The sequence below is a fragment of the Melanostigma gelatinosum genome (assembly GCF_949748355.1).
Source record: "Melanostigma gelatinosum genome assembly, chromosome: 24".
Taxonomy (NCBI): domain Eukaryota; kingdom Metazoa; phylum Chordata; class Actinopteri; order Perciformes; family Zoarcidae; genus Melanostigma; species Melanostigma gelatinosum.
The window spans coordinates 10223390-10240093 of NC_136657.1; the positions used below are offsets into that span (position 1 = coordinate 10223390).

Here is a 16704-nt window from a genome sequence, read left to right on the forward strand (position 1 = left end):
GTCTTCTCCGCTCCAGAGAAATGTTTTATTCTAATATTTTAACGGAAGAATTTAGGAAAATCTGAGAAGACAATTTGGTGAGAAGGGAAAAAGTATTTTCTTTTTCTTTAAAGAATGATTAAAAAAAAAATACAGGTTAAAACAAATCGATTAATAGGAGACGACAAGAAAACTGCAAACATTTTAGTTTTATAGCATTTTGTGGTCTATTTGAGTCGAAAATAATTAGAAAATATGAAGAAAATGTACATGAAAGTAAATTTGTATAAACTATTTAAAAATGATTCGATTTTGGATACACATTAATCATTTTCTCCATGTTGTTCTTGTCGTTTCTTGTAGTTTTGATCAATGTGATTGTCTCAAGTGGCCACCAGATGGCGCTGTGAATACATGGTTGCTCTTTAAAGCCTCTGCTGCTGTTGGACGATCTGCTCCCAGTTAAGCCTTTGATGGTTTTCGCTGCAGGACTAAACCACTGACAGTGAAGTAATGACTGTAAAGCACTCAAAACATTTAAGGATCTATCAACTCATAGAAACAAATAATAACATAAGACATATTTACAGCCTTAACTGAAGGAAAAATACAAAAACACACAGTATATATATTATAATGTAAACATTGAACTCTTCTTCCCCCGCAGAAGTCCACTGGGCTGTAACCTGACATCCATAATCTCATTTAAATCAATCAAAGATGTGTATTCACTGCTTTATATTCATTGTAATAACCAGATACTATCATCATGTTTTCATTCAGGAAGAAGCGCGCATAAGTTCGGCATGCACCATCACAACAGGAAGTGTTAAAAAGGTTTCTGTCACTGTCGTTGTTCCTGACGTGACCTGTGACCCGCTGCGCGCTACCGACGTTAAATCAATGCCCTGGAAGCGCGCTCTGGTCCGGGAGAGAGCAGCAGCAGCGCGAGGCAAGAGGAGAGGAAAGAGGGGAGGAAAGAGGGGAGGAAAGAGGAGGGGACGAGGACGAACATTCAACTTTCTGGCGGTGTGATTTTTAATGAAATTTGGGCTGAAAGTCTCTCGCAGGATGTGAAGTTTATAAGGATTTGACGGATTTGACGGATGGTCCCGTTACTCTCGCGCGTCTGGTCTACAGTGTGTCGGTTTGAATCACGTGCTTGTTATCCCGGGAAAAGCTGCAGGTTTCTACTGGACTCTGCTGGACTCAACTGGACTCTGCTGGACTCTACTGGACTCTGCTGGACTCTACTGTCTGATATGAGTGGAGAGTTGATGGATCTTCAGTGGGAATAAATCAACATGTACTCTGCACGGAAGAGAAGGAAACCGGCTCAGAAGGGGTAACGTTACGTCTGTGATTCAGCATTATAACTAACTTCATCTCCTTTTATGAATACATAATTACACTGATTGTATTTAAATATACATAAAGAAAATAGCATTTTTGATAAATAGTCTTTATATTTTTGTAGTTGATACCAATATGGATGATTGAGAATAATAAAACAAGATAATAAAGATAAACTCATAAATATACATGCTTATCCACACCTATATATCTGTCATTAATAATGCTAATATACCAACCATGCTCTAATTAGCACCACGTTAAATAACAAGAAACAGGAAGTCATGAATATGTGAATAATCCAATTTCAGTGGAAATAAATCATAATTTGTGGGGAAGAAATTGCAATATCTGTGCAATATTTTCATGGCTTTTGATGAAATTTCCCTAAAATTCAGCCTCACAGATGTTGGTTTAGATCTGTATGCACTGACAATAGAACCTCAGTATTTGCCCCACACGTCAGTTATTATTCACTTGATAATGATGAAAAGTGTTGAATATCACGGCCCCCTGCAGGGTGAAGCCGACCCAAACCGAAAGCGCCAAGTCCAACCCGTCCAAACGGCACCGCGACCGGCTGAACTCGGAGCTGGACCGGCTCGCCAGCATGCTGCCGTTCCCCGAAGACGTCGTCTCCGGCCTGGACAAGCTGTCCATCCTCAGGCTCAGCGTCAGCTTCCTGCGCACCAAGAGCTTCTTCTCCGGTAAGCCAACACTGAAATTAGTGAGCGTGTTACTTTACACCACGAGACATTTTCTGAGATAAAGTCACAAAGTAAAACACCTTCATGTCCGAGACATCAAACCACAGCAACTGTGAGGGAACAAACTGGTGTTATTCACGTTTAAGTGCATCAAATATGAAGTGTGCATTACTTCTACTTCACCCATTTTCTAAAAACATTCCGTATTAAGACTGTTGTTGCCCTCAGGCCGCCACGCGTTTCCTTTTTATTCTGCTTTCCTTGCAGAGATATGATTGATATTTGACAGTCAGTCGCCAGAAATGACTTTTAAATGTAATCTCAACCACAAATGTATCCGATATATATATTTAAATGTCTCCATTCATTGTATAAATGTAGTATCTTTCGTCTGACTTGGTGCTGGGTCCATGTGGGTCCATGTGGGTCCACATGGGTCCATGTGGAGGCTTGTGGAGGTTTAATCCGCCCCGAGGCTGCTGCACACAAAGACTCCATTGAAGATAATAAAGTGATACGATGGAGCTTTATTGATCCCGGAGTGGAATCTGGGTCGCGACCAGAAGAAGCCGTCTGAGTGGTGGAACCTGGAGCGCTCAGAGACTTCCTGTTCCATTAATGTCTCAGAGAAGCTCTTTGTTTGTCCTCAACCAGAGGCAGAGGCACTGTCTCAGGGGTCAGAGGTGACAGAGAAGCCCCTGTGTGAGGCGTTTCATCTGCCCGACGACAGGAAAGGTTTTAGTCACAGTAGCGTCACAGTAGCCTTAAATCCTCTCTCTCTCTCTCTCTCTCTCTCTCTCTCTGTCTCTCTCTCTCTGTCTCTCTCTCCTCTCCTCTCCTCTCCTCTCTCTCTCTCTCTGTCTCTCTCTCTCTTTCTGTCTCTCTCTCTCTCTCTCTCTCTCTCTCTGTCTCTCTCTCTTTCTGTCTCTCTCTCTGTCTCACTGTCTCTCTCTCTGTCTCTCTCTCTCTCTCTCTGTCTCTCTCTCTGTCTCTCTCTCTCTGTCTCTCTCTCTCTTTCTGTCTCTCTCTCTGTCTCACTGTCTCTCTCTCTCTCTCACTGTCTCTCTCTCTTTCTGTCTCTCTCTCTGTCTCACTGTCTCTCTCTCTGTCTCTCTCTCTCTCTCTCTGTCTCTCTCTCTGTCTCTCTCTCTCTCTCTCTGTCTCACTGTCTCTCTCTCTGTCTCTCTCTCTCTCTCTGTCTCTCTCTCTGTCTCTCTCTCTCTCTCTCTGTCTCACTGTCTCTCTCTCTCTTCTCTCCTCTCCTCTCCCTCTCTGTCTCTCTCTGTCTCTGTCTCTCTCTCTCTCCCTCTCTGTCTCTCTCTCTCTCTCTCTCTCTCTCTCTCCTCTCTCTCTCTCTCTCTCTCTCTCTCTCTCTATCCTCTCCTCTCTCTCTCTTTCTGTCTCTCTCTCTCTCTCTCTCTCTCTTTCTTTTGCATGTAAAATCAGTGAAGAAGACTTCTGTGTTGTCTCCATTAATACGGTGTACGTTCTTCAAGGAGACCCTTGTAATCATCCATATAATGAGCAGATGTCAGACTTTAATCAGGATATATGTGACAGAGACACTCTCTCTCGTCCTCTCTGTCCGTCTCTCCGCAGTGACGCTGAGGAACCAGCTGTCCGCCGGCGGGGAGAAGAGCAGCGACCACGGGGACGGCGGCGGAGCGTCGGTGGACGGCGGCGTACCCGAGGGGGAGCTGCTGCTGCAGGTCGGTCACCTTCAGACTTATTACACATATTGATCCCAGAGGAGTAAGTGGGTCATTGCAGCAGCTTCCTTCTGTTCCATTACGGACACCGACTGTCCCATGAATTATACAGAGCCGTGGACTCATCCATTATGCAGCACAGAGGGGGGTGGGAGTCAACTCGAAGCATTGGGAGTATTCTTGTTTGACGCGTACCTCCAGATCTTCAGCCCTCGCGGCTTCCTGTCGTCCGCTTATGGACCCGTGAACTGGGTCACTGAGCTTCTTCTTCTGTGGTGAATGCACTTCCTGTGTGTGGTCACGTGGTCATGTGACAGAAACAACAAACACATGCATCTACAGTAAATATGCATCCACAGTGCCAGTGTGCTGCTCCACTCTGCTGCACACTGTGTCTGAAACCAGAGGATGGTTCGTGCTTTTGCTTCATGACAACAAATTAATGACAAAATCGCTGATTATTTTTTACTAAATAACCTAAAAATCAAAATCAATGTAAGTTGGGTGGCAATGAAAGTTTCTGCCATTTTCCTTTTGACAATAAATACAATAAATACATGTTTCTACTTGATGATTGAGGTATTTTATTCATATTTATGGGCAGTACACCTTTAATAAACATCAGATCTGTGCAGTGATCACGATGATGTAATCAAACCTCTGCAACAGTACAAAAGAGTCAATTTTGGCGTTTTCTACTCACAAGTTGCCGCTGTCGAGTAAGACCCGCCTCCCTAAATGTCAATTATTCATCAGCTGAGAGAAGATTGTTGTTTCCAGCCTGAAGCGGATGGATTTTTGACGTCATGTAATGGATTTCCAAAGAGGCTTCACAAGAACAATGTAAAGTTTTGACCCAACAGCAGCGACATATGAACCTTATAAAGACTCTTTGTGGTGTCGGGACGCGATGTCATCGCCTCCTCAGCGACCCCCGAGGCCGTCAGACCTCCTCCTCCTCGTCTTCCTCTCTTTCTGCCCGGAGGAGCAGTTTCATGTCTTCCCTTTGTTTTAAAGCCTTTGTTGTCTTGAACATGAGCGTTCCAGTGCTTCCAGTGACCACGCGGTTTAATCAGGATTATGATTCAATGCAACATGAACGAGTGTGAAACGTTTCCTCTCTGCAGGCCCTGAACGGCTTCGTCCTGGTGGTGACCGCTGAAGGAACCGTCTTCTTCTGCTCTCGCACCATCCAGGACTACCTGGGCTTCCACCAGGTAGATGCTCATTTATTCAACAAGAGTTCTTCTTAGCCGAGCCACATGTAGCTCCCCTCACTCATTGTCTGTGTAACTTCAGACCGACGTGATGCACCAGAGTGTGCTGGAGCTGATCCACACTGAAGACCAGCAGGAGTTCAGGAGCAACCTGCACTGGGCCCTCAACCCAGATCCCTCAACAGGTGCGTGAAGACAACATGGCTCTACTGCATTACGTCGCCAATAGAGGAATAAAACGTGTTGTTTGACGTCAGGTGGCGAGTCGGTGTCGAGCTCTTCCTGCCTGCTGAGCTACAACCCCGAGCAGCTTCCTCCTGAGAACTCCTCCTTCCTGGAGAGAGGCTTCGTCTGCCGCTTCCGCTGTTTGTTGGACAACTCCTCCGGCTTCCTGGTAAGACCGGAATTTAGTTTCGCAGTATGGCGTGCCACCTCAGAGTCCCTCAGAGTCCCTCAGCCATCAGAAGCCATCAGAAGCCATGTAGTCCTGTAATCCGCCTTAGAGCGCCTCGGGGTCGTGGGGAAACGGGCCTTAATCCTCCCGGAGCAGAGGGGGAAACTTGCTGAGTCAGGGTTGTTGGCTCCAGACCCGGCGACTCCCACTCAGGCAATCGGCTGCAGATGGAGAGAGACGCGCGCTGTGTTCAGTGGCAGCGGAAAATCCCTCGACCCTGCTGGGAAAACTGGGGCGGTCGCCCATGAGCAAGTCACTGCAGGGGCAGAAAAATCCTTCATTTATCAAGCCGAACACCAAACACTTCACTTACCTTCAGCCGCTCATTTCTGAGGATTTTATGCTTTAATTCTGTTTCATATTTTCAGAGATTTAATCTCTCATTTGAAGCCAGTTTGATGGTCATTTTACAGACGAAACGATTCGTGTTTCAGCTCGTTAACGGTGCTTCCTTCGCGCTGTGAAAGTCAACCAGCAGAAGCTTGAAAGTTTCTTAAAGCATCTGAAAGCATACATGTCTAACAAACATCTTATTTATTAAGAGTGCGTCTTTGTCAGTGAAGTCAGTTGTGGTTGGAGTTGTTATCGTCTTGCTCAAGGACTCTCCGGCAGCTCTCCGGCAGGGGTTTGAACCTGCGACTCTCTCCTCCCTCCCACTGCGTTTGCGTGAGCGTTAAGCCAGGTTCCTGCTTCTGTCTCCCGCTCGCTCTGGCTTTGTTTTGCTTAATCCCTCTTGCTATTCAGGGCTAGATTCCTGACGTCACGGCTGCCGGCTCTTAAAGCCACTCGGGTCAATTAAGCAGAGCTGACAGAGGAGGTGGGGGTCCTCACACGAGATGCCACAGGGGGAGAGGAGGACAGAAAGTCTTTTCTTTACAGGTTATCGTACCATCGACACATTTACGTGAGAAGAACGGACCCAGAAAACGTCTAAATTCCCCCAAGAAACACAAGTGTTTGTGGTTCCAACAATTCATGACTTTCTTAAATCGTATTAAACGTAACCTCAACATGAAGGAGATCATCGCACGCAACATCACAGGCAGACCAATGAACGTCCAGATGGACAGATCCCCCCCAAAGAGCTGACCTGAGCCTTGGACATGACTCCGAATCCACTCTGTGTTGATCTGGACCACATGAGCCTCATGGAGCTCACACTGATGATGGTGAGGCCTGTGATTTGTCTACAAAAAGAGAGTCTTAGTTTGGATGATCGTCAGTCATGCATGAAGTCCCGGCCACTTAGAACCTGTTGTCCAACGAGTCACGTGACCCGAGGGCGAGCGGCTGGAGGGTCCCGGTGGAGACACCGGTGGGAGCGCTGTGTTTACGCGTCCATGGTGCTTCTCCTCTCAGGTGTTGAACATCCAGGGTCGTCTCAAGTTCCTCCGCGGGCAGAGCCGCCGGCGGTGCGACGGCGAGGCCGGCGCTCCGCCTCAGCTCGCCCTGTTCGCCATCGCCACCCCTCTCCAGTCTCCGGCCATCTTGGAAATCAGGACCAGGAACATGATCTTCAGGACCAAACACCAGCTGGACTTCACACCCATGTCCTGCGACGCGAAGTGAGTCCTCAGAGACCGCCTCGCATGTCTTCAGAGTGCTGTTGAATGAACTGGGTTGTTAAAGCGTGTCGTTCTTTCAGGGGTAAGATTGTTCTGGGCTACACGGAGGCGGAGCTGAGAGTTCGAGGCTCGGGTTACCAGTTCATTCACGCTGCCGACATGCTGTACTGCGCCGAGAACCACGTCCGAAGTAAGTCACCGTCCGAGTGTCGTAGTTAGGAAAATACGCATCAAGATTTGGGCGGGTTCGCATGTCATTCTGGATGCATGTAGTCATGCATCCAGAAAACGGACATACATGCGTGTGCATTTGGAAACATACAACACAGAGATGTGCACACGCACACGCAGGGATGGGAAGGCAGGTTTCCACATGAGAACAACAACACACGAGGCCTTTGTGAAGATATGTCAGTGCAGGACGTGCAACATGTGCACGTTTTAAAGTGGCGGCGCTGCAGAGCGTGAACAGCAGTGACACGGAGCCTCTGATGTGATTCCAGTGATGAAGACGGGCGAGAGCGGCCTCACCGCCTTCAGGCTGCTCACCAAGGACAACCGGTGGAAGTGGGTCCAGGCCAACGCCCGGCTCGTCTACAAGAACAGCAAGCCCGACTACATCATCGCCACCCAGAGGCCGCTGGTGTAAGTGGACGGCGGTTCCAGCTTTGAGCGTCCGCTGATTGATCTGTTCATGTGTTCTGTGTGGTTCACAGGGATGAGGAAGGAGGGGAGCACCTGAGGAAGCGTTCGATGCACCTTCCCTTCACCTTCGCCACCGGAGAGGCGACTCTGTACCAGACCGCTTTCCCGCTGCACGGCTTCCCCGACTCCTTCCAGGGAAAAGCCAAAGGCGGCAAGTCCAAGAAGGGGAAATTGGACAAGAGCTGTTCAGAGGATCTGGACCCGAAGTCCCTGCTGGGGGCGCTGATGAGCCAGGACGAGTCCGTGTACGTCTGCCAGCCGGACCCGGAGCCGAAGGTGTCGTACCACAGCAGCCTCTTCAGCCAGCAGCAGAGCGACGCCGATGGTTTTGGCGGCTTGTTAAGCGGCGACAGCTGGCATATGGAATCCGACGGGGAGATGGGGAGATGCAGCAACAAAACACCGAGCTGTGACCCCCTGCTGGCCACTTTGGACTCTCTGTCTCTGGAAGGAGAGGAGCCGTGCTCCAACAGCGAGCTCTTCAGCGCCCTGGAGAACCTGGGCCTGAACGCCGAAGACCTGGAGCTCCTGCTGCTGGACGAGAGGATGATCCAGGTGGAGCTGGGCCCAAACCGCGTCCCCACACTTGGCGACCTCCTCACCAACAACGAAATCCTCTCCTACATCCACGACTCCCTGGAGACTGGGACAGAGGCGGGGGGGCAAGGAGACGGAGCCCAACGCGTCTCCCAGCAGCCACAGACCTGTCTCACAGCCGCTGTCCCTCCAGCTGCTGCCATCAGCCAGCTGTCGCAGCAGATGCTGCAGCACATCGGTGCTGAAGGGAAAGCTCACCCGGAGCAGATTCAGCCCGGGGCAGCGGACACCAGGACCTCAACCGGGACAGAGAGCCGCCGTCACCCACATGCAGCGCTCAGAGCCTCGCAGCTCAACGGAGAACACAAACTCCTTCTGGAGTCCAGTCCACAGTGGCAGCTTCAGCAGGACCAGCACCCGGTCCACCTCCAGCCCCACCAGCAGGCCAGCAGCCAGAGCTTCCCTTTGCTGCCCGGCTTCCACAATCAGCTCACAACAAGCGGGTCTTACGTCCCAAACGGACACGTGGAGGTCGGCCACCCGGGTTGCAACATCTCAGGTGCTACAACCCCGGAGGTGGGTCACTACCAGACCTCCTACCAGCTGCAGGGTGACCACAAACACCGGCAGCTTCCACCGCCGTCTTTCTCCCAGTGTCCCACCCAGAGCTCTGCGCTGGAGTTGGAGCAGCTGCCGGGTCTGTCCCAGCCTCAGCGCAGCCGGCCGTCGTTAGAGGCCGACGCACCTTCAGCACCGCCACGCTAGACTCCGCCCACAGCCAGGTAAGAGAGCATTTACATGACAAAAAGTCATTTCAATGACGTGCTTTAAATCGTGTTTTGTACACAAACACAGAAATGTTTGTTCCTAACTCATAGCTGAAAGGTCAATCGACTTGACGCCATGAAGTAAACCCACAGCGACCCTCAGCCCTGCGCTGTTCTCTTTCACTGTCGTGGAAATAGATTTTCTTCTCTTATTTCTTGGCGTGGGCACACAGAGGCCCCGGGCCGGCATGGAGCTCAGCAGAGACTGTGATGATGCGAGCAGACACGGCCTGTAAATAAGACGAGGGCGAGACGGCCTGAGAGCAGAGACGAGAGGACTCTGCTCCTACTGTGTGCTGTTAATCTCATCACTCAGTCCTCAGAAGGGTTCATTTGAATTGTTCAACACTTACCAGCTTCTCAAATGTGAATGTTTTTCTATTTTCTGCGTTTTGAACTGTTGGTCGAACAAAACCAGCCATTTTAAAATGTAAATATGGTCTTTTTTGACCATTTTCAACATATTTTATGCTCTAAATGATAAATCGAGAAAGTAATAAACCGATGTTGCCCGAACCAAACATTGAAAGGAACATTTTAAGAATTATTTTCAGATTGAATTGATGCACCAGACTCACTGCAGCCCAGCATAAACTCAGGTCCCAGTCGCATTACTTGTGTTGGCTCTTCTACTCGACTCGACTCTACTCTCAGCTCGGATAGAAGCAGGACTCCACTGTGGAAACCTGCAGCAGGAGAGGAGGAGGAAACTGCTGATCATGTTTGTTTGTCTTGATAGAACCTGTCTGTGCTGCAGTGAACCACTAGAAAGCACAGCTGCTGCTCTCTGTGCACAGTATCCAACTAACAATGCACAAGCAGCAGTTGTGATAGCTCATGAAGGAAAAAGATGAATAAAACCACACTGTGCTTTCACGCTTTCTGTTTCCCAGCTGGAGAACGGTCGCCTCCTCAGTGCCACCGACGCAGCGTCCATCAGGACCCCACGAAGCCTTTCTGCTGTGAAGCGAGACGAGGAGGGACAGAAGGATGAACGGAGATGTCCAATGTCACCACGTCTTCTGAGCAGTGCAAGGGGAGAGGACAGGACTCGACATCCGGCTTGTTCTGCTGCTGGTTGTGTATCCGTCACACTGCGTGTTATAACATATTCATGTTCCTCCGTATCTGTAAATACACTGTTAACGTCCTGAGGAGGAGAGACACACTTTACTCTAACAGTCTCTTTGTCTGTGTACGCCAGTAACGGGATAAAAAGAACCACGATACGAATCTCTGAAAAGAACAGCGTTCCATTGCAATGGTTGATACGTTGAGATGAGATTCAAACAGACGGTGAAAGGTTTTTATCAGAGGAAACACGTTCACACTGATGCTGCATTTCAGCCTGCTTCGGCTCTTATTATTATTACAGACCCCATCAGAGAGGCTCTGGTCATAAATAAGCATTTCAGTGTGTGAGAGTCCCATGGATGCCTGGTCCTTCCTTCATCCTGCAGTCGTTGCGTGCACACATCCATTAAGGACCAGCTGTACATGATAGAAGACAACGGAAGGCCCGAGAGGAAGCGCATGGAAGTATGTACGTCTTATTCTTTTGATCACAGATGATTGAGAGAAGATATGCACTTAGATGTTGGAAGCAGTGTGTTTATGTTCATGTGTGTAAACTCATTTAAAGTAAGAAGCAAACCAAACGTGACGAACAGACACGAGCTCTCATCGGACATGATCTTTGTTCAGCTGATGCTGCGTTCACATCACGTGTAGTGCACCTCACACAGCCCCACGACATCCAAACGACCCTTTAACAGGTGTGGAGTCTCCAAACACCAAGATGTCTCTCCACACAGCTGTGATGTGACATGAACGCAGCACTGCTCACGTTTCAAAGACCTGAACCGTCAAAAAGCTGCACGACAGCATTCAGCATTCAGCATTCAGCATTTAGCATTCAGCATTCAGCATTCAGCATTCAGCATTCAGCATTCAGCATTCAGCATTTAGCATTCAGCATTCAGCATTTAGCATTCAGCATTCAGCATTCAGCATTCAGCATTCAGCATTTAGCATTTAGCATTTAGCATTTAGCATTCAGCATTCAGCATTTAGCATTCAGCATTCAGCATTCAGCATTCAGCATTCAGCATTCAGCATTTAGCATTTAGCATTCAGCATTCAGCATTCAGCATTTAGCATTCAGCATTCAGCATTCAGCATTCAGCATTTAGCATTCAGCATTTAGCATTCAGCATTCAGCATTTAGCATTTAGCATTCAGCATTTAGCATTCAGCATTCAGCATTCAGCATTTAGCATTCAGCATTTAGCATTTAGCATTCAGCATTCAGCATTCAGCATTCAGCATTCAGCATTTAGCATTCAGCATTTAGCATTTAGCATTCAGCATTTAGCATTCAGCATTTAGCATTCAGCATTTAGCATTCAGCATTCAGCATTCAGCATTCAGCATTTAGCATTCAGCATTCAGCATTCAGCATTTAGCATTCAGCATTCAGCATTCAGCATTTAGCATTTAGCATTCAGCATTTAGCATTCAGCATTCAGCATTCAGCATTCAGCATTTAGCATTCAGCATTTAGCATTCAGCATTTAGCATTCAGCATTCAGCATTCAGCATTTAGCATTCAGCATTCAGCATTTAGCATTTAGCATTCAGCATTTAGCATTCAGCATTCAGCATTCAGCATTTAGCATTTAGCATTCAGCATTTAGCATTCAGCATTTAGCATTCAGCATTCAGCATTTAGCATTCAGCATTTAGCATTTAGCATTCAGCATTTAGCATTCAGCATTTAGCATTCAGCATTCAGCATTTAGCATTCAGCATTTAGCATTCAGCATTCAGCATTCAGCATTTAGCATTTAGCATTCAGCATTTAGCATTCAGCATTTAGCATTCAGCATTTAGCACAGACTCAAAGACCAAGTGACAGACATGTGACCACACGCGTGTCTGCAGTTGTTGAATGTGAGAACATGAAGCTTTCACTTCACTGTGGAACGGTGCAGACGAGCGATTGCATTTACAGATTTGCCTCTCTTTCTTTTTGTAAACTTTTCTTATAAAACTGAATATTTAAAACCAGTTGTGAGATGAAATGCTGTATGAAAGATTATGAGGTGACAATCATTTACCAAGGCGCTTTAAAAACAAGCTGCTCGTGTGTGTGTGTGTGTGTGTGTGTGTGTATAACTGTGTTTTTTAACTACTTTAAAATCACTTACAAACTCTTTCTCCAGCACTGAAAACAGCATTTTATGACCCCATGTTGTGTGAATATTGTTCCCTTGTGTTTTATCTTCGTCACTCAGAACAGAAGCAGTGCCATCAGTCTGGATCCACTTTGTCCACCAGATGACGTTTAAAAGCCTTTTATACATTTTCATTGTGTCATTTTGTCAAACTTTGGAACCCAACTCTCCGTAAGCTGTTATTTTCTCGTGGTTATGTTCTTATTTTAAAGCACACAGACTTTATTTTGCTACTTTTATCACTGACGGTTGTAGTTGTATGTCAACAACTCTTTTTAAAAAGCAGTTTGTCTTGAAGCAGTGTGTTCAAAATGTGCTCTTGGATCCTGGAAATAAAGGATTTTGTGCAATCGCACCGAGCGGCCTCTCTCTGCGTGATTGTGCTCACCTGTCTCCTGTCTTTTCAGAAGCTGACCTTCCTCACCTGTCCACCGGGTGTCAGTGTAGCTCCGCCTCCTCCGCCTCACATCCCCTGAGCTGCTCACCTGTTCTCCCCACAGTCAGCTGTAGCCAGCCAGACTGTGACAGGACGGTTCGGTAAGAAAGAACTCTGATCAGAAACCAGAGAGACGGATGTTCATGTACCTTTAATATTTGACTGACAGACGCTAACGCACTCTAATACTGTCAATATTAAAGGTATAATATGTAACTTCTCCACATTAAAATGAGTAAATAAACAAGTAGACTGTTAACGAGAACAACGTGAGGAAGAATTCAATTTAATACCACAAATAACAAGAATAAGAAATATATCTCTTGATGTTTATAGAAACAATGAGGTGAGCTGCATCATGGGACCTCAGAGTGAAGTGATGCACGCCATCGATAACCTGAGGAAGCTTTTAGCTGCTGTCACTGAACCGACAACACACACACACACACACACACACAGCATTGCCCCCCCCCCCCCCCCCTTCTTATGCTTTTTGCACCAGCAGATGTGTGAAGTCGTGCCAGATCAAAGCCTGACCGTGAAGGTGTTTTAAACGACATATTTCAGCTGCACACACACACAGGCTGCCTCTCCCGAGTGCCCAACGCTGACATCTTTCATGAATCATTTATGAGAGTTTCTCTTCTCCCGCAGTCTCCAGCCGGTTAACTTTGCCCGCTTGTGACGTGACCAATCATCCGGGCGACATGTTGTGTCCCACTTTAGCCCGCAGCCAATCACAGAGCAGCACGGGGCCTTCCTGCTCTGTTGAAGAGCTCTGAGGGCTGTTTGGACTCTGCTGGTGTTCATCATGTCGGGATGTTGTTTCTTCTGCAACAAAAGATGTTCACTGTTCCTGTATTCATTTTAAAAAAGACAAAAGATTCATTTTTTCTCAAAACGTATTTACACACTGTAGCACGTTTACTTACGAGTGCGCTCTGCTTCATTGCACATTAAACACACAATATATTCACAAAACGTCTCGCCAATGCATGGATGTAAATGTCAAAATCAAGCAATAACACAAACAAGTCCAATCAAAGATGATATTTTGCCTCATAATCCCACCAGAGGCTTGGAGAGCTCACCTGTCAGGTAAACGCCGGTTGTTCTCTGATTGTCACTGTGGAGGTTAAAGCTCTGTTTTCTTTACCTGCATGTTTGAAGTCCGGACCGTACTGCTTCTGTTTCTGCTACCGTCCGATATTTAACACCTCCATCGGGAGGATATGACCTGTGACACTCAGACCTTCTGCTGATGGACGCTCTGCTGTTTCTGATGCTGACCTGCTTTCACGACCTGAATCTTTCTGTCTCAGTCTGTTCCTGTTCATTTCATGAGAGCTTTTATTCGTCCTCATGCAGAGCTGCAGCAGGAAGCAGCGATCTCTCCCCGTCTCCACCCGCCGGGCTGTCAGTGAGCATTACCTCCGCCCGACCGACAGCTCCACCACTTCCTGCTAAGAAGGTAAAACACACTCCTCCTCAGGGAGAAAGGCAACGATAACCAACGCACCTCATATCGACCGATTCACGGACGACAGAACATGAAGAAATAAAGTCAAAACAAGGAAAGCAGAGATTCAAATGAGAGGAAAAATAATCATTTTCTCTCATGCATCTCCTCTGAGTGACTCAGAAACATCCAGATGGCGGAGCGGAGCGCGGCGTACGCTGCCATGAAGGGTCAAACAGCGAATGGCCGGTGTCAACAGGCAGGACACACACACACACACACACACACACACACACACACACACACACACACACACACACACTGTAACCCAGATCTGAGTCGTCCCACTCAGAAATGAAGTGTTGAATAAGAAGACGGTGTTTAAGAAGTCTGCACACGAAGAGCTCTGTTACATGCGGAGGTAATGAGCACACAAATAGCAGGAATGTTAAATCACACATTATAGGTGAGTTCATAACGTGTGAACAGCTGCAGACTGTTTACTTTCTCCTGTGATTTAGTTTGACAGCAAAACGTTTGTTCGTTTTCTCTCCGTGTGTCGCTTCACTGAGCACCTTCACCCGCACGGTTTGACCTGTGACCCCCAGCCGTCAACACACCATCCACCTGTGTGTGTGTGTGTGTGTGTGTGTGTGTGTGGGTGACACGGCTGCCTTTACCTCGTCCTCCATGTCAATATGCCAAAACAGGTTGGATCAGTGCGTTTGTTTTGTTGACCCCGGCAGATGAGGCGGGTGGAGCGGGCGTCAAATATTGAAGCCAGAAGCTGAAACACACAACTGCTCCCCTCTGAAGAAGACGTTAAGTTTCACTTTATGTTTATTTATTTCACAAAGATGGACGTTGTGTTCTGTAAACTCAAGTTTTACTTTCAGCCGGATAAAAATCTGTTCAAATCGATCTGCAAATTAAAAAAATTCCGGGAATTTTTGGGTGGAAAACGAAAAGAACGATCCTCGAAAATGCGGCATCAGTGGCAGATTATAATATTAGGTTTTATATTATATCTATTTTATTGCCAGAGTCTCTTGACGCTGAAGATTAATTGTAGAATCAACAGCAGAATTAAATGCAAACGCTTAAAAAAAACAAATTACTTTCAATTTTATGTTGATTTTAACTTTCAGAAAGTATTTAACCTGGTTTGAGGAAAACCATCTTAGATTTAAAGCTCTCTTGTTCGTGAACATAAGCAGATTACTATTATTATTATGTAATTATATGTGTTCATTACGTCTGTTGTGTAGATTTTAGATGCTTTTGTATCATTCAGAGTATTTTTCGGCGTCCTGCTGCCGTTTTTCTCTTTTTTTTAAGCTCACAGATCTGCCTGACCTAAAAGCTCTGACATCTCAAGGGGCGATCACACACTGAGCTGTGTGTGTGTGTGTGTGTGTGTGTGTGTGTGTGTGTGTGTGTGTGTGTGTGTGTGTGTGTCAGTCGTCCACACTAGAGAGCTGAAACACTATCTCGACCTAGATACTGAAGGAACACAAGAGGATAAACAACAGACGAGAGGAAGAGATGACAAAAGAAAAGGATAAAAAGAAAAAGGAAAGAATGGGATGATGATGATGAAGAGGAGGAGGAGGAGGAAGAAGAGAAAAGAGGATGAAAAGTGGAGGAGAGGGACAGGAGGAGAGTGGAGTTGGTTTCGAGGTCACGGCCTCCCTCCTGTTGGTCTGATGGATCCACACTGACAACCAGAGACCACTGAGACTGTGTGTGTGTGTGTGTGTGTGTGTGTGTGTGTGTGTGTGTGTGTGTGTTCAAGCTCAATCAAACACACACACACATGCTGCACAAGTTTACACCCACACACGCGCACACACACACACACAAGTTCACTGCTCAGCTTCATGTCAGAAGAGGTTTGGTAAATACATTTGAATTTTCTTTGTTGGTCAGAGGTGTGAGGGACGGAGAGCGGGATGATTGACAGCTGAAGGGCGGGACCTGTCATCAGGTTCTAACAAGGAGTGAGTGTGTGTGTGTGTGTGTGTGTGTGTATATTACTAAAGTACTACTAGTACTTCCACCACCACTGTGCGTACCATGGCTTCCACACCTTTAGTAATACCACCCATAAAACCGCTACTCCTACTTTTACCTGCACTACTACTACTACTACTACTACTACTACTACCAGCATTACTACTTGATATGACTAAATATGATATATATAAATACATAAATAAGTAAAATACACACAAAATAAATAATACTAGAAGGTACACTAGCTAATATCAAGGAGGAAGTTGTTGTGCTTTCATATTTCAATAACTTTATTCATTTTAATATCATATATTTAGGTACTACTACTCCTGATACGAGTACTTTCACTACTGCTGCTACAACTATTATTTTCTCTGCTTATACAGTTAGCACTGTATGTGTCATTACTTCTACTACGAGTACTACTCTCACACTCCTCTGGTTTCAGACAGACCGGCTCCGCCCCCTGCTGGCCGCTCTGAATACTGCACGCACGAGTCCGAC

The 16704-nt window shown here is 46.8% G+C and overlaps 1 protein-coding gene across 1 annotated transcript; it reads left to right on the plus strand.

The window, feature by feature from the left end:
• Window positions 1-1283: 1283 nt before the first annotated feature.
• On the plus strand, window positions 1284-8991 carry LOC306797490 (aryl hydrocarbon receptor-like; the record flags this gene model as incomplete). The annotated part of the gene is made up of 10 exons (XM_079296855.1): window positions 1284-1324; window positions 1852-2039; window positions 3639-3748; window positions 4876-4965; window positions 5048-5150; window positions 5223-5359; window positions 6779-6984; window positions 7065-7174; window positions 7488-7629; window positions 7701-8991. 10 exons carry the CDS (start codon window positions 1284-1286, stop codon window positions 8989-8991), a joined length of 2418 nt encoding a protein of 805 aa, XP_079152981.1.
• Between the last annotated feature and the right edge of the window lie 7713 nt (window positions 8992-16704).